General features: G+C 43.0%; 1 protein-coding gene across 3 annotated transcripts in view; it reads right to left on the bottom strand.

Moving 5' to 3' along the window:
* LOC130708084 (uncharacterized) overlaps positions 1–23,794 on the bottom strand; it is a 96,785-nt gene that overhangs the window by 59,790 nt on the left and 13,201 nt on the right. For all 3 annotated transcript variants that reach the window (XM_057545025.1, XM_057545024.1, XM_057545026.1), the window contains one exon: positions 14,513–14,623. In XM_057545025.1, coding sequence (XP_057401008.1) covers positions 14,513–14,623 — 111 coding nt within the window. The remainder of the gene's footprint in view (positions 1–14,512; positions 14,624–23,794) is intronic.

Consider the following 23,794-nt stretch of genomic DNA (forward strand, 5'->3'; position numbering starts at 1 on the left):
GAGGGGATGTGGGGATATATGTATAGATAGAGCTGATTCACTTTGTTATACAGCAGAAAGTAACACAACATTGTAAAGCAATTATACTCCAATAAAGATGTTAAAAACAAAGAAACTAGAGTTACCATATGATCCTGCAATCCCACTTCTGGTCATATGTCTGGAGAAAACCATAATTCAAAAAGATACATGCAGTCCAGTGTTCATTGTGACACTATTTACAATAGACAAGACATGGAAGCAACCTAAATATCCACTGACAGATGAATGGATAAAGAAGATGTGGTATATATACACAATGGAATATTACTCTGCCATAAAAAAGAATGAAATAATGTCATTTGGAGCAACATGGATGGACCTAGAGAGTATTGTACTAAATGAAGTAAGCCAGACAGAGAAAGACAAATATCATATGATATCACTTATATGTGAAATCTAAAAGAAAAAGGACTTATTTCAAAACAGAAAGAGACTCGCAGACACTGAAAACAAACTTATGATTACCAAAGGGGAAAGGGGGACAGAGGGAGGGATAAAATAGGAGGTTGGGATTAACATATACACATTACTATACATAAAATAGATAACCGGGACTTCCCTGGTGGTCCAGTGGTTAAGACTCCGTTCTCCCAATGCAGGGGGCCCGGGTTTGATCCCTGGTTAGGGAACTAGATCCTGCATGCTGCAACTAAAGATCCCCATGCCGCAACTACAAAAAGATCCCGCATGCCACAGAGAAGATCCCACGTGCTGCAACTAAGACCCAGCGCAGCCAAATAAATAAACAAATATTTTAAAAAATCGATAACCAACAAGCACCTAGTGTATAACTGTATAGCACAGGGAACTGTACTCAGTATTTTGTAATAACCTATAAGGGAAAAGAATCTGAAAAATATATATCTATATGAATCAACTGTGCTATACACCTGAAACTAACACGATATCGTAAATCAACTATACTTCAATTAAAAAATAATAAACAGAAAAAGTTAAATAAATGTTTAAAAATAACCCCCCAAATAAGCCAATTTCTTAAAGTCAGTCTGTCTTACGTATATCACACACACACACACACACACACACACAGACACACACACACACATAAATACCTACATACCTCATATATACACACATCCTATTGGTTCTATGTCTCTGGAGAACTCTGGCTGATACAGCCATTTTGCAGGATAAAAACAGCAGTCTGCTTTCTCAGGAACTTAGTTTTAAGGGCTATATAAAAGTCTGGAATTTAGTATTGCCAAGATTACTCTCATGCATCTTAAGTTCTCAATTAGGGACCATCTTTACACAGTATGTTAATGAGGGATATATTGGCTGTCCAAAACAGTCCTTTGCCCTGACCCCAGAGATGAGCAAATTGCTGTTTCTGTGTCTTTGTTTTCAACTGAGCATCAGTTAAAGTAATTGCTTGGGTATTCAGGGCCTTATTATAGAAAAAAGAAATATATATTTAAAATAGTAGAATCACATTCACAAGGTGAGATCCTCACACCATGAGAGTTACCTAGAAACTGAGATCTTGTGAAGGAATATTTGATTCAAATCTCCAATCTTCCTCCTACTCTAGGCCATAAACTTATTGATGGGAATAGCAGGCAAAAATCTTCATGATGTAAATTCATATTCTCTCTGTCTCTGTCTCTCTTTCTCTCCTTGCCCCTGTCCCCAATATGCATATATAATTGATTTCATGTGAGTTATATGTAAATGTATGTTGGATGTGACTTTACATTAAGAGCTATGGTCTGGGCTGTTGTCAGATTTACTGAACAAATTTCCTGAGACTACGGTGCACTATTAAAGTGGCCTGATTTTGCATTATAAGCCCTCTTTTTAACTGTCTCCAAAGGAGTCATCAATAATTTCAGTTTGGATAGAAATGTGAAAGAGACCTCTCCAATCTTGACACAAAAATGCCAGCATAGGTAGACCCATGGAAAGTCTGTCTTAAAAACTGCAGACTGGACTCTTACAACCATCAGTCTAAATTCAAATGCTTCCAAAGAATAAAGAAAATGAAACAGTTGACCTCCTGGTGAACAGAAGGCCCATCACCTCATATACTACTGAAAAATCACAAATGGAATCTACTTTTAGCATATAAACAATGTTTATAGAGATGAAAAAGTAATTATGCTTATACTAAAAAATAATATCCTTAATGTTTATTTATTTTCATAACACTGGCAAAAGAGATTGGCCATGATTCCTAGTAGGCATTTAGTTTTTCTGGTATGTACATCTCACGTGAGACATAAAATACACAGACGATACATGGATTCACTGGGAAGACACAGCTTCATTCTCCTTATCTTCTCTCATTTGCGTCTAAAGAAAATTTCAAGTGTAGTTCTGTGCATACCAAGAGATCGGAAAATTCTGATAAATGTCCTGTTATTTTTCTTCTCAGACCTCTTTGTATGAAGCTAAGTTTTCTTTTGTTTTCTTTTTTCTTTTAGTAGTTCTGGAGTTATCATCAGAGGTCTAATTTAACTCTGGTAACGTTTTTATACTAATATGAAACTGTGGTAGCCAGCTTCTAGGATGGACCCTATGATCCTTGCCTCCTGCTGTCCACACCCTTGTGTTGTCCCCTCCTACCCTGGGCCAACCTATGTGATCAACAGAATACTGTGAACATGGTGGTATGTGGCTTCCAAGGCTGGATCATAAAATATACTGCTGCTCTGCTTCGCTCTCCTGGATCACTGGCTCTGAGGGAAGCCAGCCGCCACGTTGTGAGGACACTCGAGCAGCCCCGGGTAGAGGCCCATGTGCAGAGGTCCTGAGGCTGTCCCGCCTTGCAGCCGAGTGAGAGAGTCACCATGCAAGCACACCCTGTAGCTCCGGTCGAGGCCCGGCCTAAGAGGGACCTTAAAGCCAGAACTGCCTCACCAAGCCACTCTGGAAATCTTGAGCCACAGAAATCATGAGAGATAATAAACGACTGTTGCTGTTTTAAGCCATGACATATGAGGTGACTTGTTAGCACTGGGAATGAAAAAATGTGGCCTGCCAACAAAGGATGCCGCAGCTGTCAAGCCACTACAGTAGCCCCAGCAGTGAGCCCTGAGACGATTCAGGATGGAGACAAACGTGCTGCCCGCCGCCAAGCCCTCAGCCACTGTAGCTCCCCCCAGCGGCGCACCTCCGAGGGGACTCGGGATGGGAAAGCACAGGATACTGGTCCTAGAGAGCTGAGGTGCATATCTAAGGAATGATTCCAATGAGCACAGACTCTTGCATTTTCCCGTACATAGAAAAGTGCTCAGTGCTTTAACTTGAGATGTCTGGTTTTCTTTAATTAACAGTAATCTTTTGATGTTCCCACTACCTGGTCTTTGTTGCAGAAACCCCTGTATATCTTGGCTCCTCCCTCACCTCTTCGGACCAGTCCCTCAGAGCTATCCAAGAAGCTGCCTCCCGGGCTTGAAGTCCTGAGAAAGACTGCCAAATAAAACATAATTCTCAACTTTGGGCTTGTGTTGTTTTTTTTTTCAGTTGACAGCAGCAGTACATAAGTAATACAGAGACTTTTATTTTTTCATTTCATTTCATTTCGTTTCATTTCATTTTAATTTATTGCCCCACCAGGCGGCATGAGGAATCTTAGTTCCCCAACCAGGGATCTAACCCGTGCCCCATGCGTTGGGAGAACAGAGTCTTAACCAGTGGACCACCAGGGAAGTCCCCAAGGTTTTACTTTAAAAATCAGTTATATGGTGGCAAAACGAAACTAATCATGCATGATATCCATTTCTGTGGTTTATAATTGCTGTACTTCTTGCACTTTTATTCTTTGGTTGTCTCAGCGCCTGGATACATTTCCGGATATTGAAAACTAAGTACAATTACAAAAATATGTTTCAGTCCAAGATCTGAATCTGGAAATTATAAACATCTGTAGTCTTCGTAGATGATTGGTTTATTAGGAAAGGATGTAACTCAGGAACAGCCAGAGTGTAAGGGGTGGAGGGGCAGAGAGCTGGCAGTGGGAAGGTGCGGGTGGGACACGTGGGTTCCTGTGGATGTACTGCTGAGTGAGGTAGGAAGCCACTAAGGCTGCAGGGCAGAAAAGAGATGCTGTAAATTTAAAAACTGAAAATTAAGTGTCAGTGAGGATGTGGGGACTCAGAGACTCCTGTGCACAGCTGCGGGTGTATAACCAAGTTCATTCAGTCCGGAGGCGAGTGCCTCAGAACACTGAGGAGTTAAGTGTGCGGGTGCCCCATCACATATCAAGTTCATTTTGTACAGCGGCACAGAGGAATATGCATGAGAAGTTACATCCTGGTAGCAAAGTGAATTAGAGTCTTCCGGAGAAGCAGAACCAGTGAGACGTATATGTGTGTTTACAGTAAGAAACTGGCTCACGTGATTATGGAGGCTGACAAGTCTCAAGGTCTGCACTGAGCAAGCTGGGGACCCAGGAGAGCGGATGAGGAAGGTCTAGCCTAAGACCCGGGAGACAAGATGGTGGAGCAGAAGGGCAGGAGCCCCCCCCCCCCACGAAAACATCAAAATCACGACTAACTGCTGAACAACCACGGACCAAAAAGTCACTGGAACCTACCAGAAAAGATATCCTATATCCAAAGACAAAGAAGAAGCCACAGTGAGACGGTAGGAGGGGCACAATCACGATAAAATCAAATACCATACCCGCCAGGTGGGTGACCCACAAACTGGAAAATAATTACACTGCAGAGGTTTTCCCACAGGAGTGAAAGTCCTTATCCCCATGTCAGCCTTCCCAGCCTGGGGTCTGGCATCGGGAGGAGGAGCCCCCAGAGCATTCGGCTTTGAAAGCCAGCCGGGCTTGACTGCAGGAATTCCGCAGGACTGGGGGAAACAGAGACTCCACTCTTGGAGGGTGCACACAAGGTCTCGTGTGCACCAGGGCCCAGGGGAAAAAGCAGTGGTCTCCTAAGAGCCTGGGCCAGACCTACGTGCTGGTATTAGGGGTCTCCTGTGGAGGCAGAGGGTGGCTGTGGCTCAGCATGGGGACAAAAGCCTAAGACCCAGGAGAGCCGGTGTTGTATGTTGCAGGTGAGGGCAGGAGAAGACCGACGCCCCAGCTCAAGCACTCAGGGGGAAGTTCCCCCTTATTCAGCCGTTTTGTTCTGTTCAGGTCTTCAACTGACTGGATGATGCCCACCCACACTAGGGAGGGCGATCTCCTTTACTCAGTTTACCAATTCGAATGTTAATCTCATCCAAAACACCCCACAGACAAACCCAGAATTATGTTTGACTAAATGTCTGGGCACCTTCTGGCCCAGTCAGATTGACAGATAAAATTAACCCTCTGGGCTTCCCTGGTGGCGCAATGGTTAAGAATCCGCCTGCCAATGCAGGGGACACGGGTTCGAGCCCTGGTCCGGGAAGATCCCACATGCCGCGGAGCAACTAAGCCCGTGCGCCACAACTACTGAGCCTGCGCTCTAGAGCCCGCGAGCCACAACTACTGAGCCCATGTGCCACAACTACTGAAGCCCGCGTGCCTAGAGCCCGTGCTCTGCAACAAGAGAAGCCACCGCAATGAGAAGCCCACACACCGCAACGAAGAGTAGCCCCCGCTCGCCACAACTAGAGAAAGCCCACACGCAGCAACAAGGACCCAACGCAGCCAAAAATAAATAAAATAAATAAATTTAAAATATATATATAAATATTTAAAAAAAATTAACCCTCACACAAAGTACTGGCAGTAACCTTGGTGCCCAACCCAAGGGGATTTATAATTGAAGTGTAGTAGACAAAAGTTTAAAGTGTAGTGCTCACCAGTTAAAAGTAATAAAACTGTTTCATATCACAACATGGATAAAACAGAAAATTATGAGTTAACAAGGTAAAAAACAAAACAAAAATACAGCTGCCCCTTTGTACCTGCAGGAGATTGGTTTCAGGACCCTCAGCAGATACTAAAATCCAAGGATGCTCAAATCCCTTATACAAAATGGCGTAGTATTTGCATATAACCTATCCACACCCTCCCGTATACTTTAAATCGTCTTTAGATTACTTATAATACTTAATACAATGTAAACACTATGTAAATAGTTGTAAGTACAATGTAAATGCTAGTTGCTGCCACACAGCAAATTCAAGTTTTGATTTTTGGAATTTTTGTAATTTTCTTTTTTTTTGGAATATTTTTGGTCTATGGTTATTTGAATCCACAGATGCAGAACCTGAGGCTATAGAGGTCTGACTATAATCCTATTTTTATTTGCAACCCTAGAATGAGACCTAAAAAAATCTGCTCCCCCAAACCATGAACTCATTATGATATTCAACCAAAAGAGAAAGTTCCTCCCCAAGAAGAATGCGTTTGTCACCACTGGAGGTAGCTATTGCTCCAACTCCTTACTCTGAAAAATGATCATTGAAGGGAAATAACTGAATAATTATCTTGCCTTCACTTTAGGAACTATATTTCAGGGTGACCAAATAGGCCTGAATGATGAGAAAGGGCTCTGTTTTACAGAAGGATACTGTAACCGAAAGTGGGGTCCAGCTGCTCGCTGCTCAAAAGCCAATAAAGAGGCAAAGTTGGTGGAAAGGAAAGTTTGCTTTATTTTGGATGTCAGCAATGGGGGTGGGGCGGACTCCTGTCCAAAGGCCGACTCCCCCCACAAATGACAATCGGGGGCAAGAGCTTTCACAGACGGAGGGAGAGGGCTCCCTGCAGAAACAGCACAGGCAGCTCTAACAGTCATCTTGAAATTGGTCATCGGTGGTCTGACCAGCGTCATCTTGATTGTTTTAAGTACAGTTAATCTTCAGTTCCAGGGTCGGTTTGTTCCCATTTCCCTGAGGCCAATTCTTGGAATTGTGGCAGCTTACATCATGGCTACAGTCTGGTCATCATGTAGTTAACTTCTCCCGCCTGGCGGGGGTTTCAGTATCTATAAGACAGCTCACAGGATACTGCTCAGAATATCATCTATAGCCCTTGAGAAGGAACTAATGGTCCTTGACTATGCTTAATGACTAAATTATTATTATTTAGTCTTGTTGGACTGTTTTCCTTTGTTTCTGCATTTTCTCACTTCTCTGATTAAACGTATTCTTTGGCTAAAGTTCTTTCACAGACAAAAGGCAGGTTGAGGACACGGGGTGGGGCAAGGACCATAGGGTCCTGTTCTGTTTCAATACCAGCTAATTAATGTGGAAAAATCATAGTATAAAATCACCATTTTGCAAACTCTGATAAAATAATTGATTCAGGCAACATTAATCAATAGATGAGAATACCTTTGGGTGAAAGACTGATGGGGGACAGAGTGTCAAGTGTCATGACAGGGGATACTTGCTGGTTGAAAGAGGGAAACGCAATTCTTCCATGAGGGATCTGGCTCTCATCACCAGAACTCACCAAATCTTAGCATCATTAGTAATGGGGCAACCGGATATTTTGAGCATCCTGGTGTGTTGAAATACAAAGCACAAGACACTGCACTGAAGTATTCTTACTTCAGTATTTAATATTTTTGTTAATATTTTGTTTAACATTTTTGTTAAGTCTGAGCAGGATTTTAGGTCTAAATTCCAGGTGACAGGAAGTAAAGGAGACAGGTTAAATGACCCCATGAGGGAGCAACCAACCAAATCTAAAATGTGGGACATTTTGCAGGAAAACTGATTTGGCTTTCTCAATAAGACACCGGCATTTAACGCAGGAAAAGCAGGGAATTGTCCTACATGAACTCAAACAAACCAACTGTAATAAAGTGGTTTTTTAAGGACAACTGGGAAAATTCGAACATGTGCTGTGTGCAAAATGGTATTAGGGAATTAATTTTCTGATGTGTGACAAAGGAATTATGGTTCTGAAAGGCACTGTCCTCTTTATTTAGGGTTGAGACGCTATGATGTTTGTGATTTACTTTAAAATGCTTCAGGAAATTATATAGAACAAAATAGGAAGCAAAAAAGGGGCAAAATGATCATTGTTGAATCTAAGGGATGGGTTCATTCAGTCATTCTCTGTACTTTTCTGAATATTTGAAAAACTTCATATACAAAAGTTAAAAGGGGTCTGTGGGGCTCCTGGGAAGAAGAAATTCAGAGGTTTTAGGAATCATTTAACATTTGAAAACTCACATCCAAACAGAAATTGATGGGTATAATTCCTACTGATATACTTATCTTTGCATTAAGCCTGTTTCAGAAAGACTGTTCACTCAGTCCAGGAAGACAACATAACTAACAGTTGTTTGAGAGAAATTCAGGGTCATGAAAGCAAACTGGCCAGGCCCTTGGTGCTCAAGAGTGCATCAGACCAGGGACCAGAAGCCTTGGGTTCTAACCCTGGGGCTGCCAAGTGTTATTTCCTCTCACTTGAGCCTGAGTGTTCTTGCTCCAAAACGGGAGCATCTATTCAACTCCACGAACGTTTCTTAACCATGTGCAGTGTTCCAGCACTGGGTTAGGTGCTGCTGGAATGAAGAAAGATCCTATGGAGCTTCTCATTCAGTAGGAAAGACAGAGAGGAAAGGTCAAGCTAGGGAGTTCTCTGGTGGTCTAGTGGTTAGGATTTGGCGCTTTCACTGCCGTGGCCCGGGTTCAGTCCCTGGTCGGGGAATTGAAATCCCGCAGGCCATACGGTGCGGCCAAAATTTTAAAAAACAAAAGGCCAAGCCAGCTAGGCGCCGATCAGACCATGAAGGCGGACAATCAAAGCACAGCAAAGATTACTCAGAATTCAAGCAGATACTACTGGTATTTTGTTATAGCAGCCCAAACAGACTAAGACAGGTGCATAAAATAAAATACATAGGATTGCAAAGGAAACATTGTTGAAACTCTACTTCCAAAATGTACTTCAAATTTGTGATATGTAATATACTTGCTCTTTTGTTAATGCGTTAAATAACAAGCTCTAGTGATGAACTAATTAACTGCTCTGATTTCAAGGGAGTGATGGGTATAAATAATATTCTGCATCAGATGCAATGTGATATGAAATGTCTGGAGTCTCCATGGGTTACATGGCCACTGGTACTGCTTTGGTTTGTTGTCTCATTCATAATTGAAGAGGATGCTCAATTTCAGTTGGAGGTTGGTGAGAATAATGACCTAATTTCTCTCCCAGCTGAGTTTAAGACCCCCTGAATTCTATCCAAGGACCCCTTGAGGACACCAGTTAAGAACTGAGGGACTTCCCTGGCAATCCAGTGGCTAAGACTCCTCTCTTCCAGGGCTTGCATTGCAGGGGGTGTGGGTTCGATCCCTGGTTGGGGAACTAAGATCCCACATGCCCCGTAGCCAAAAACAAAAACAAAAAAAACCTCATGAGTGTGAAGCTATCTTACTTACCCTGAAAATAGGTATAGCACGAATGGCTGTAACTTTAGGATCTTGCTGAGTTCAGGGGAGACTCATTTTCTTTGAAAGGTCCAAGTTTATTAACTGATTCTTTTGGGTGAGTTAGTTTGGGAGCAGGAGATTCACCTAGGCTCCCAGTATCTCCCTACAGTTGAGTTATTAATTGTACAGAGGGAAAAATACCTTTATAGTGGGGAACTATCCCAGACATCATAATGTAAATGACCACCGCAAGTGTCCAACGTTTAAAAATATTAGTAGTAGGACACACTGAGATCACGTCACTCCAGACGCAAAATATGTAACCAGAATAAACTCAGGTAAATAATCAGATAAACCCAAATCGAGGGACCCTGTACACTATTATGTACCTCTTCTCTTCAAAAATGTCCATGTCATGACAAAGAAAGGCTGAGGAACTGTTCCAGATTATAGGAGATTAAAGAAGTTGACAATGAAATGTCTTGCTTAACCCGTGACTGAAGCCCAGCTTGAAAACAAAGGTTTATAAAGGATATTATTGGGACAACTGGTAAAATCCAAACATGGAAAATATATTACACAATAATATTGTATTAATATTAATTTCTTGAATTTGACGATTTTCCTGAGATTATGTAAGAGAATGTCTTTGTTCTTAGGAGATATACCCTGTATTATTTAGGGGCGAAGGGGACATGTTAGACTTAATGGTTCAGCAGAAATAAGTCTCTTTATATATTAGATAGATAAATAGGTACAAATATCGGGTGCATATATACACATATATACATATATATCTATACACAAATATATACATATATTTCTATACACATGTATATACATAAATATATACATATATGGAGGGAGAAAGAGAGAGAGGGTTCATGAGCAAATGAGACAAAAATCTAACAACTGGTGAATCTGGATGAAAGGTATAAAGAAGTTCACTGTCCTATTATTGCAACTTTTTTGTGGGTTTGACTTTTTTCCAAAATACAAAGTTAAAAGCCCACCGTCCAGAGTCAGCTGTTACAAACACTTCAGCTACTTTTTAAAAAAATTTATTTATTTTATTTATTATTTATTTTTGGCTGCATTGGGTCTTCGTTGCTGCACGTGGGCTTTCTCTAGTTGTGGCGAGCAGGGGCTACTCTTCACTGCGGTGCGTGAGCTTCTCATTGCAGTGGCTTCTCTTGTTACAGAGCACGGGCCCTAGGCGAGCGGGCTTCAGTAGTTGCGGCACGCAGGCTCAGTAGTTGTGGCTCGCGGGCTCCAGAGCGCAGGCTCAGTAGTTGTGGCGCACGGGCTTAGTTGCTCCACGGCATGTGGGATCTTCCCGGACCAGGGTTTGAACCCGTGTCCCCTGCATTGGCAGGTGGATTCTTAACCACTGCACCACCAGGGAAGCCCCTCAGCTACTTCTATCTCTGATCAACACCAGAGTCTCTGCTAATTAGCTAATGCACGGTAGAAATTAGTTTTCATCGTGTAGTCATGGCGCTCAGATGTGGGGATTAGCTGGGCTTACTGTGCAGGCCCCCCAGGTTTGAGCAGGGGATAAGAATCCAGCCAGTCCTGTGGCCTGAACTTCTCTGAATGGCACCCGGGGTTTAGGATTCTGAACCACCCACATGTGCAGGTGTTCACTGGAGGCGTCTGTTCCTGCGTCCCGAGACCTGACACCGGAACTGTATCACTGCATCCGCCCTGAGTGAACCTTTCAGAGAGGGAGGGTTTGGAGGCTGAGGCCCTACAGCCCGGACTACATGGAGCTCCAGAAGAGGCATCTAAGGGTTGCTGGGTTGGCTTGCTCATGAGTACATGTGGCAGAATTCAGTCTGAGATGTGGTTTTTTCAAGACCTTCTCTTCCTCCTCATTATTATTATTTTATAGCTTTACTGATATACATATACCTCCCATTTTTAGTCGAGAGGTCCATGAATTTTGTAAATACACAGTCCTGCGACTGCTATATTTGTTTTAGAACTCTTTCATCACCCCTAGAAGTTCCCTCCTGCCTCGTTGCTCTCATCACCGCCCCCCTCTGGACCACAAAGTACTACTGATCTGCTTTCTGTCCCTATGGCTTTGCCTTTTCCAGAATTTCCTCTGAATGGAGTCATCTCAGGATGTAAACTTCTGTGTCTGGCTTCTTTCACTCAGCGTAATGGTTTTGAGATTCACCTCCTGTGCTGTGTGCTGTGGTTTCGATTCAGATTTCCCTAATGATTAGTGATGTCAGGCATCTTTTCACGTGCTCATTGGCCATTTTTATAACTTCTTTGGAGAAACGTCTCTTCAAGTCCTTTGCTCATTTTTTAAGTGCATTGTTTTTAGATGTTGTTGTTGAGTTGCAGGAGTTCTTCATATATTCTGTATATTAATCCCATATAAGATAGATAAATTGCAAATATTTTCTCCCATTCCATAGGTTGCCTTTTCACTCAGTTGATAGTATCCTTTGGTACACAAAAGTTTTAAATTTGGATGTAGTCTTGAGTCTTTTAAAATCTGAAACATTTCCCAGGCCTTTCTTTACCTTTCATGACATTGACATTTTTGGAGAGTACAGGCCCTTATTTTATAGAATGTCCTCAGCTTGGGTCTATATAATTGTCTCCTCATGATTTTGTTCAGCTTGTGCATTTTTGGCAGGAACACAATATCTGTGATGTTGTGGTCTTTTCAGTGCCTCCATCAGGAGGCATGTCACCAGTTTGTCCTGTCATTGGAGATGTTGATTTAAATCTCTTAACTAAGGTGGTGTTCTCTGGTAAGTATGTAACTGATAAGCAATCTGGGGGGACAGCTTTAAGATCGTGTGCATGTTATAAGTATCCTTTTCCCCAACAAAATGTAACCCAGTAGTTTTAGCATCCATTATGATTCGAGCCTGAATCAATGATTATAGCGATGATTTGCTATGATGGGTGAAAAACGGTGACTTGATTTTCTACTTGTATTAGTCCCTCTACATTTATTATGGCATTTTAGTTGGCATTTTACTTTCCCTTATAATGAAAGAAGAGCTTTCTTCACTCTTCCTGTTTATTTGTTCTTCGATATCATTCTGATTCACAGATTCTTTTTTACTCAAGGTGTTATTACATCTATAATCATTTTGGTGAACTTTGTTTTTTGTTTGTTTGTTTTTTGCATGTAACCATATATCTGGATATCACTCTGTATCAGTTCATAGAGTTCTTCCTTGTTGGTTTTTATAGCAATGTGCTACTTCATTGTGTGGACATGCTATAATTTATTCAAACAATTTCTTACATGTGGACATTTAGGTTGTTTTGAATATTCTGAATTACAAATTATGCTGTAATAAATAACCATCACGATTTTTTTTGTGTTGTTAGAGGTAATTGAGGGTAGTACCCAGAAGTGCTATTTCTAGGTCAAAGGGTAAATACTCTGTAATTTTCTTAGCTATTGCTCAATTCCCCTCAGCAGAGGTTGGACCATTTTGTAGTGTCCACTTCCAGCCTCGCCACAGAGTGGTTTGTCAAGATATTGAGTTTCTGCTCTTCTGATGAATGACAGGTGCATTGTCACTTAGGTTTGTCTCATTGTGTGCAGAGAGGTTGCATCCTTCCACCAAATAAGTGGCTCCTAAGACCTTATTTTAGAGAAATGGCTTCCATTCGGGCTCCAGGTGCTTATTCTTTGGCCCCAGCCCCTCTCTCCTCCCTGTCTAGACAGATGAGGTCGGTCAGATTGTAGGAATGGGATCCTCACTACTATCATCATCATCGTCAAACGTGCCCAAACGTGAGAGGGCACTCAGTCCACTGGCACCAAGTGGGCGCATTTACGTGCAGCTGCACAACTTGCACAGCCCTCCCTCTCACTCCCATCTCAACCTCCACAGCAACCTCCTCCAGAGGGTACAGATAACCCTCCCTGCTGAGTGCTGAGGCAAAGGGGTTCGGAGAGACGAAGCATCTCACCCAGCCAGTGAGAGGAGAGTCCAGTCCACAGACCATGAGCATAGCATCCTAGTCCGTGCCTGCAAAGTTAGGGAACTGTCCCCAAGACTACTCTCACTTCTGACACCAGAGGCCAGCCCAAGGTCCCCACAACCACCGCCAAGTTCAGTGACTCACTAGAAGGACCCTCAGAACTCGCTGAAAGCTATTATACTCACAGTTACGCTTTATTACAGCAAAAAGATACAGATGAAAACCAGCCAAGAGAAGAGACAAATAGGGTGGAGCCGGGAGAGGTTCCTACTCAGCGTCCGGGTAAACAAATGTAACTGATCAGAAAGCTATGGGGCCTTCCGGGGACAGACCCCTCCCCCTATGCCCTCTGCTTTAGCTCCTCTCTGAAGCGCCTAGATAACAGTATCTGATGCACATTTCCTGAGTTGTTTTACAGATGCTAAAACCACCACCAAATGGAAAAAGTGAACTACATGATGACCATGATCACATAGCCCCTAGACCTACTGGCGCCTAAGGATTGATAATGTTACCACCACTCACCATCAACCAATCAGAGAACAGTGCATGAGCTGATCACACACCCTGGGACTCCCCTCCCTCACTTTGCCTTTAAAAACACCTCCCTGGGCTTCCCTGGTTGTGCAGTGGGTGGGAATCTGCCTGCCAATGCCGGGGACACGGGTTCGATCCCTGGCCAGGGAAGATTCCCACATGCCGCGGAGCAACTAAGCCCGTGTGCCACAACTACTGAGCCTGCGCTCTAGAGCCCGTGCTCTGCAACAAGAGAAGCCACGACAATGAGAAGCCTGCGCACCACTCGCTGCAACTAGAGAAAGCCCGCGCACAGAACAAAGACCCAACACAGCCAAAAATAAAAACAAATACATAAATAAATTTATTAAAAAAAAACACACCCCCGAGTGCAAGTGTTGTGAGCATTAGCTGCACTGAACTCTTTGTCTGGTGCCTTACAGTAAACGCTGCACTCTCCTTCACCACAACCTGGTGTCAGTAGATTGGCTTTACTGCCCGTGGGCAAGTGGACCTACATTTGGTTCCGTAACACAAAGGCACTCTTATCAGGCAGGAGAGCCTAAGGGCTTAGAGATCACCTCTGGGGAGCTGAGGGCACAGAGCAGAGCTCTCTTTGGGCAAGGGTAAATTCTTTATTACACAATGCCCTTTCCTTGTGATACATTCATACAAGTGAGGGTACCTGCTCATGACCTTGGAGGAAGAGTCCAGCCCCTGCGCCCACGTAACTGGCACGAAGAAGAACCCCACGTGGCTAAACAGCAGGATTGGGAAATGGACAGCAACAGCCAGTCTGCAAGAAAAGTACAGGAGACTCTGGTTATTGAGAATTCACATCCAGTGCTTTTCTCTACTCATCAAATACGGAAGAAAAACATCAGTTTGACCCCACTAGGCTCTTGCGTCAGGCCCAGCTGGCCTCAGTATCATTTCTGATTTGATTGCATCCAGAACCCATAGGTGGTGCCAATTTTCAGTTTGGGCAACAAACAATTTTAAAAGGAAAAAAAAAAAAGGGAATCTGAAAGATTAACAAACCTCTTTCTTCTATCGAGTTACATTTCCCAGTTGAGGTAATGTTACAAAGAAGATTGCCTTGCAATTTGTACAAAAGGGGTAAGTTCACATCTTTATTCACTGTGGGCCTGTTGTTGACACTTGCAAAAATCTTCCAACTGCAAATCAGACAAAGGTCAATTGAGAGGAGGCCACCGAGCCTTACTATTTAGGGATGGGGGAGGGGAGAGGAAAGGAAGACAAATTCAGACCTGAGGGAGCAGGGGATTGGGGGTGGGGTGGCGAGGGGGGCTGGGAGGGAGGAGAAAAAGCTTTTTGGTTCACCTCACAGGCTTTCCCCACACACTGGGCTATCCTGAAGGAGGAGGACAGAGCTTGTTTTCTCTTGAGGGTCCTCCAGCCCACGCAGTGGCCTTCTCAGGATTTCCATTCTCCTCCAGCCTTCCTTGGATAGGATGCCGGGGCCACAGACAGATGTTTTCTTTCTTTTTTCCTTTTTATTTTTTATTTGGCCACGCCTTGTGGCTTACAGGATCTCAGTTCCCTGATCAGGGACTGAACCCAGGCCACGGCAGTGAAAGCCCGGCAACCTAACCACTAGGCCATCAGGGAACTCCCTCAATTATATTCTTTGTCTGGGGCTTCAGCTGACATTCCCAGATGGGGGTCTGTTACAGTCTTCCAAATCTGGAGGTCTGTGGATTCATCCCAGGCACCTGATCTGTTCAACCATCAATTTCATGGCTGACTCTTTCTCTGTGTCCTCAGTGTGAATGTGACTCAGTCAAAATATGACTTCCCGTCACATGGGCCATTCTGGCCGCCCTAAAGGGGATTTCCCAGCATCTTGGGCTTCCACAACTCCAGTTACTTTCCTTCTTTCTCCAGTTTTAAGCATCTGGGAATCTTAGCCAAGCCTAAAATCAGAGGTCCTCATCTATCACCTCAATTAATGAACAAATATTATATACCCGGCTGGTTTCTATGTAAAATGTTTCTAGCACCAGTTCCATTCCATTGTGTGAGGGGAGGGTGTTGGTGGCAATTCAACTCTATTCTGACACTGCCTACTCAGAGATGGCATCATATCCCACAGGTTAAGGGCTCAGTCTCACACGCCTACCCCCTTCCCCAGCTTCAGAAACCAGTCATAAGGCCAGTTCATCACCTGTGCTTCTGACCAACCAGCTACAGTGTCGACTGGAGGTTCCAACAACCCCCCTCCTTGGGTTTGATTAATTTATTAGAGCAGCTCACAGAACTCAGAGAAGCATTTAATTCACTAGATTACTGGTGTATTATAAAAGGGTATGAACAGCCAGATGGAAGAGATTCGTAAGGCAAGGTATGGGGAAGGGGTGTGGAGTTTCCATGCCCTCTCCAGGCATACCATTCTCCCCCCATCTCCAAGTGTTCACCAGCTCAGAAGCTCTCCAAACCCTATCTTTTGGGGGTTTTCTGGAAACTTCATTTCATAGGCATCATTGACTAAGTCATTGGCCATCGGTGACTGATTCAACCTCCAGCCCCTCTCCCCTCCCTGAGGGGGAGGGGGTGGGACCAAAAGGTTCAGCCTCTAATCACGTGGTCAGTTCTTCTGGCAACCAACTCCCACCCTTAGGGGGATCCAAAAGTCATCTCATTAACATAAAAAAGAACCTTCATCCTAGTCACTTAGGAAATTGCAAGGATTTTAGGAGCTCTGTGTCAGAAATGGACGAGGACCAAGTATATATTTAATTACATTACCATACCATGACCCAAATATCCTTTCTTTAGGAAGATGCAGAATTGGGGATCATAAGCATCCCGCATTTTGTTTTGACACAAATTGATTTATTTATCAAATATTTATTGAGGGTTTACTCTGTGCCCAGCGCTATGCTGGCACTGGAGGCTTAATGATGAGAGGACAGGCAAGGTCAAAGTTGAAGAAAGGCACCGCTCTGAGATGGCTTTCAGTTATTTTTCATTATGAAGGGAAACACTTTCTGAGAACTGAAAACTTTATCTCAGTCTTGTCAAAAAATAAACTGAGGTACATTAAATGTTTTAAGAGTTTGAGCGAAAATTAATTTGAGTCGGGCGGCATCCAATCTAGGAAATGGAAAGGGGCTCTGAGGAGCTGTACAAAGTGAAAGACTTTTATAGGCAGAAGGGAGCAGAAACAAGGACGTTACACTAGGCAAAAAAGCCAGGTGGTTATAGCAGCTTACTTTCAAGTCTGTCAGGCAGATTACCTAACTAGTGCTAGGAGTCCAGCGATTCTAGGAATCAGGTGATTCCTGATTGACCGGTTCAAGATTCCATTTCTAGGAGAGCAGAAACTGTAATTAAGTTGTCTTGGTTTGGTGACATGGGGCTTAACATAAGCGACTCCATTTGGGGCCTGTTGTCTTGTTTTTAATGGTCTCAACCAGAGGTGAATCTTACATCTTATAAAATTTATCTTAGTAGTATTTTTAATAGTTAAGCATTTTTAAAATATATAATAAAATATTTCTGGAAAAGATTACAGTACCCGAGCATGGTAAATTCAAATGGCCCAGAAGGGATCACAGGTAAGTCAACCGCTCCTTCCCCCAGAGCTGGTAGGGGAAGTTTAGGCTTCGGGCCTGCAGGGAGACCTCCTAGCCAGCTCTCCTTTCTTCTCAGGCTTATTCTAGATCCTTGGACCCGAGGGCTCTGGCATGCTGGGCAGAGGGGGGGTGGCGGCAGGGGTGAGACAAGTCCCCAATCCTCAAGAAAGGCCTTGGGTTCACATATCCAACCAGCTGTTTGGGGTAGGGATGGAAGTTACTCATTCTCAAATGCTTATGGATGCCAGACACTGATGCAGACATTCGGTTGGGCTACATCACCTTCTTGCAGGTGAAGAGCTGGGAAGGGGTGGCTGGATGAGTGCCTGGTGTGAGAACCAGGGCAAAAAACCTCCCCCCACCCCACTATTGTTTTTCTTTTTTTTTTTTTTATAAATTTATTTATTTTTGGCCGCGTTGGGTCTTTGTTGCTGTGCACGGATTTTCTCTAGTTGCAGCGAGCGGGGGCTACTCTTCGTTGCGGTGTGTAGACTTCTCACTGCCGTGGCTTCTCTTGTTGCGGAGCACGGGCTCTAGGCGCGCGGGCTTCAGTAGTTGTGGCACACGGGCTCAGTAGTTGTGGCTCGTGGGCTCTAGAGCGCAGGCTCAGTAGTTGTGGTGCACGGGCTTAGTTGCTCCGTGGCATGTGGGATCTTCCCGGACCAGAGCTTGAACCCGTGTCCCCTGCATCGGCAGGCGGATTCTTAACCACTGCGCCACCAGGGAAGCCCCACCCCACTATTCTTAACTGCATACTAAACAGCTTCACGTGGGCGGGGGGTAGTGCAAATCTTTTCTTCCTTAGTCACCTACAATGCAAGGGATTTGTAGCCACCACTGATGCCTCTGCATGAACAAAGGATCCCTGAAGGACGTTATACTCTACTTTCCTTCAACAAAAACTGACCTTGCAACACAGGAATCCCAGTGAATTACGAATTTTTCATCTTTAAGCAGTGCTGTGCGCTGCCAGTTCTAGACAAGGAGCCATTTCTGATTTCTAGAAGACTTCTTGCAGCCAGTGGGTTGGAGATGGGGCCTGGCTGTAAAGGACTGAGAGTAGAATTCAGTTACAGGGCCCGCTGTCCTGGGGTTGCCTCTTGTGTTGGAAATTACCTGCTGTGAAATGACGTTAAAAACAACCGCTCTTCACTCTTCACTGTTCCTCCCTTCCCTCCTTCCATTTATTTTTAATTGCGGTAAAATATATACAACATAAATTTTACATTTTTAAATTTAAATTGAAAATTTTTAAATTGTGGTAAAATACACGTAACATAAAATCTACCATCTCAGCCATTTTTAAGTGTACAGTTCAGTGGCATTAAGTACATTCACATTATTGTGTATCCACCACCACCATCCATCTCCAGAACTCTTTCCATCTCACAAAACTGAGACTGTGTACCCACATTAAACAACTTCTCATTCCCTCCTCCCTCCAGTCCCTGGCAACTACCACTCTACTTTCCGTGTCTACGAGTTTGACTATCAAGATACTTCATATAAGTGAAATCAAGCCGTATTTGTCCTTTTGTGTCTCACTCAAAAGCATAGCGTAATGTCCTCAAGGTTCACATGTTGTAGCCTGTGTCAGAATTTCTTTCCTTTTTAGGCTGAATAATATTCCATTGTATTGATAGACCACATTTTGTTTATCTATTGATCTGTCCATGGACATTTGGGTTGTGCCCACATCTTTGCTATTGTGAATTATGCTACTATGAACATGGGTGTACAGATACCTGATCATGTCCTGCTTTCAGTTCTTTTGGGTGTGTACCCAGAAGTGGAGTTACCCTCCTCACTTTTCTTAATTACAAACTAAATGACTCTATGCTGGGAAGAGAAAGTCAGGATGAATGTGCAGTCTGTTGGATGTTTACCACCAGTTTGATAACCCAGCTGAAGCTTTCTCATTTAAAAAAAAGAGAAAAAGGGATTTCACCTTCTCACAGATTTGTATAAACTCCCACCCACTGACATACTTTCAAACATATCTCATTTCTGATATAACTGTCCTCTCTCTCTCCCTCTCTCTCGCCAGAAATTACACCCACCACAGATACCATACTCTTATTAGGTACTTTCCCTACTCACATCAGAGCTGTATCATAGAAAGTTAGCCCTGAGAAGCAAATACCCCTTCACTGTAGGTATGGACTTCCACACAATCTCTTGTCTTAGATTTACGTAAAAGATCAAGTTCCATTTAAGAGAAAGAAGAAAAGATGGTGACCAAAAATGCCTGAAATGGATTAAATAAAAAATAGATCAGCTGCTCAAGAGGGAATAGGAAACAACTAGCAATTCACAGACTTAGAAGGTCAATAAACACAAGGAAGTGTGCTCATTTGCATGAATAATCAAATAAATGGACATTTAAAATGAGATCTTATTTTTCACCTCTCAGACTGGCAGATAAAGAGACCGGTATTATGGAAGTTTGATGAGGCTGTAGGGAAACAAACACTGAGGGTGGGGATGGAAATAACTGCAACCTTTTTGAAGCACAATTTGGCAAAAACAAACCTATGGCTCAGCATTTACGCTTTCAGGAATTTGTATTTCAGAGGCATTTCACAAATCCATAAGAATACCCATACAAGTCCATAAGAAAACATGCAGCCTCTGTTCTAATAGCAAATAAATGAAAACTTCCACGTGTCCATCCAAAGATAAGTTCAAGTCCTAACAATTAGCACCTGTGAATGTGACCTTATTTGGAAATAGGATCTTTCTAGATATAACTAGTTAAGATGAGGTCATACTGGATTAGGGTGGACCCTAAAACAATGACTGGTGTCCTTATAAGAAGAGGAGAGGACACACACACATACACACAGGGAAGAAGGCCATGTGCCCATGGAGGCAGAGGTTGGAGTGATATAGCCACGAGCCAAGGAATGCCTGGAGCTTCCAGAAGCTGGAGGAGGCAAGGAAGACTTCTTCCTTAGAGCCTCTGGAGGGATCAGAACTCTGTTGACACCCTGATTTTGGACATCTGTCCTCCAGAACTGCAGGAGAATACACTTCTGTTATTTTAACCTATCCAGTGAGTTATAATTTGTTATGGCAGCCCTAGGAAAGTAATACAGTAGGGGTTGGCTCAATAAATACTGATACATACACATGACTAGGGATGGGTGTGAGACCCTCAATCTATTCCTTATTATGCTTTGGATTTTGAACTATGTGAATATAGTTCCTTTTATAAAAATAAAATTTAAACAATTAATAAAATATCATTCTACTTCTTTCCCTATAACCTAGTTGTTTGGGTTTTACTTATTGCACTTTAAAGTTACAGTAATGGAGGACAATTATATTGATTTTTTTCATAAAGTTTTGAATTGGAAAGATCTAAGAGATTGCCTAGTGTGGTAGGCAGAATAATGGCCCCCAAAGACGTCCACATCCTAATCTCCAGAACCTGTGAATATATTAGGTTATATGGCAAAGAGGAATTAAGGTCACAGATGGAATTTAGGTTGCTAATCAGCTGACCTTAAAATAAAGAGGTGGGACTTCCCTAGTGGTGCAGTGGTTGAGAATGTGCCTGCCAATGCAGGGGACACGGGTTCAAGCCCTGGTCCGGGAAGATCCCACATGCTGCGGAGCAATTTACCCCGTGCGCCACAATTACAGAACCTGTGCTCCAGAGCCCGCGAGCCACAACTACTGAGCCCATGAGCCACAACTACTGAAGCCCGCATGCCTAGAGCCTTTGCTCCGCAACAAGAGAAGCCATTGCAATGAGAAGCCCGTGCACCGCAACAAAGAGTAGCCCCCGCTCACCACAACTAGAGAAAGACTGCGCGCAGCAATGAAGACCCAACACAGACAAAAATAAATAAATAAATAAATAAATTTATTTATTTTAAAAAATAAAATTAAAAAAAAAGAGATAATTCTGGCTGAGCTGGATCAATGTAATCACAAGGGTGACCTCAATGTAACCACAAGGATCCTTACAAGTGGGAGAAGGAGGCAGAAAAGTCGGCGTCAGAGTGATGTAATGTGAGAAAGACTCAACTGGCCATTGCTGACTATGGCCTTGAAGATGGAGGGAGTGGCCATAAGCCAAAGAATGCAGGCAGCCTCTAGATACTGGAAAAGGCAAAGAAATGGAGTCACCCCAAGAGACTCCAGAAGGGAACACGGATCTGCTAATACCATGGTTTTAGCCCAGTGAGACCCCCATCTGACTTCTGACCTCCACAAACGCAAGAGAATAAATCTGTGTTGTTTTAAAACACTAAGTCTGTGGTAATGTGTTATAGCAGTAACAGGAAACTCATACATCTTGTCAACCCCTCGTTTTGTAGAAGAAACTGAGATACAAGAACGCCAGAGAAAAGAATCAATACTCTACCCCAGGTGTCTTGGTTAATAAGGGTGTTTTCACTATGAAATGTGTACAAGAATAATTAGAGGATAAACTACCTTTCACCTCGTACACATTTTGTCAAAATCAAACTTTCCTGGAACATTTAAAAAATGATTTGCTCTTTGAAAAATTCAGCACATTAACATTTCTGGAACATTTCTCATCTTAAAAGCAAAAATAAACAGTAGGGACATTCCACACTCACTCTCAAACCAACTTATTAAGAACCACTTTTTTAGGACTTGCCTACGGTTCGCCATAGTTTACCATCCTGATTGTAATTCCTCTGCTATTCCCCAAAAAACTCATTTTCCTGGTAAAATAACTGGCTCTCAACAAAACCAAACTGAACAACTTTTCCACCCAGCTGAACTGGTTTGACTTGCCTTCCTGGTAAAACTGGACTAAATTTCTCACTTCAAACCAATGCAGAGTTTTTATTCCAATGCAAATGAAGAGCTTTATGAGAAGAAAAACATACCATGCTGGTTCACACACAACGAATTGCATATGTAACAGGATTGCTATAAATTTAAATAACTGTTCATTGTCAAGAGTAATAAAAAGGTCACTTCTAGAATTAATGTGATTCTGAACCCTGTTATATAAGGCTTTAAAAGGTTAACTCAAAGCACGTTTGTAAGAAAACTGGTAAGGGCAAAAATAGTCTTGATCAAGTGGCATATGAAAGAAAATTATTGTTATTTTGAGTAACAGTAAACCAAACATACCCTAGAGACCTTAGGTATTTAGTGTGTGTTTTGTTTGAATCAAGACACATGGGAGTCTTACAATGTTTAGTTACTTTAATCATGCTTAACATGTAAAATTAGAATAACCAAGTAAGAACAATGATGTCATTTTAGACTTTAAAACAAATTTCATGGTGTGGGTCAAAGACTGCCGGCCTGGAATCCACCCTGGTTCGAGTTGGGGTTTTGCCATTTCTAGGCTGTGATCACCTCCCCAAAGTCTTAATTCTCAGTTTGTAAAATGGGGATATGCCTGGCCTCCTAACAGGTGCTTGTGAGCACAAAGTGGAATAGGAAGTGTGAAAGCAATTCATGGACTTGACTCGTGTCTTGTGTAGGAGGGAGGAGGGAGGAGTCGACAGGAGGTGATAAGGCCTTGGGCACAGATACCCCTACAGTGTAAAACACCGGCCCTCTCTGGCAAAGAAAAAGTAGAGACCTATGACAATACAAGCAGTTTCTAGTTCAAGTTCATAATCCAGTCAGTTCTTTGCACTGGAAATTGCCCTGCTGCTGGTACTAGCCTGACCTTGCCAGTGACCAACGGGCACCTTAATCTACTGCCCTGAACTTTCTGTGGTTTCCTCCTCAGGATGATTTTCTCTCCTTACTTTGTGTACCAGTTAGGATGCTTTAACAGGCAAGTGAAGAAAACCCTTCTCAAAATGGCTTAACCAATCAAGGGGTGCGTTATCTTGCAGAAGAGATCCAGAGAGAGGATGCTTCCAGTTAGTTAACTAATGGGCTGGAAAATGCTATCTTTCGGCTTGACCATCCTCAGCTTGTTTTTACTCACATCATGTTTGCAGGATGGTTGCCCTAGGACATCCAGGAGAAAAAGCCAGACCAATTCTTTTTGTAAATCTTTTTTAAAGAAAGAGAACGTTTCCCAGAAGCCTCCAAATGACTGCCCCCCAACATCTCACTGACCTGAATTGAGTGGGTGTCAGGCTTACCCTTCTACTCCTCACTGACATGCAGAATGGGGTGACCCTGGCTGGTTTAGACAGCCAGCATTTTCTCCAGTCACACAGGTGAGGTTAGACACTGGAACAAAATCAGGGTTCTGCCAGTGTGGAAGCAAGGGAACAGGGCAGTTGGGCAGGCACTCAACAGTGCCTGCTGGAATTGGAAAATAATCTTTATAGTTCACTTCAACTCTGTCTACGGCAATGGCATAGAAGTTGAAAGGGAAGGTCCATTATTACCTTTCTTATCTTAGATAT

The sequence above is a fragment of the Balaenoptera acutorostrata genome, chromosome 4 (assembly GCF_949987535.1).
Source record: "Balaenoptera acutorostrata chromosome 4, mBalAcu1.1, whole genome shotgun sequence".
In the NCBI taxonomy this organism is placed as follows: Eukaryota; Metazoa; Chordata; class Mammalia; order Artiodactyla; family Balaenopteridae; genus Balaenoptera; species Balaenoptera acutorostrata.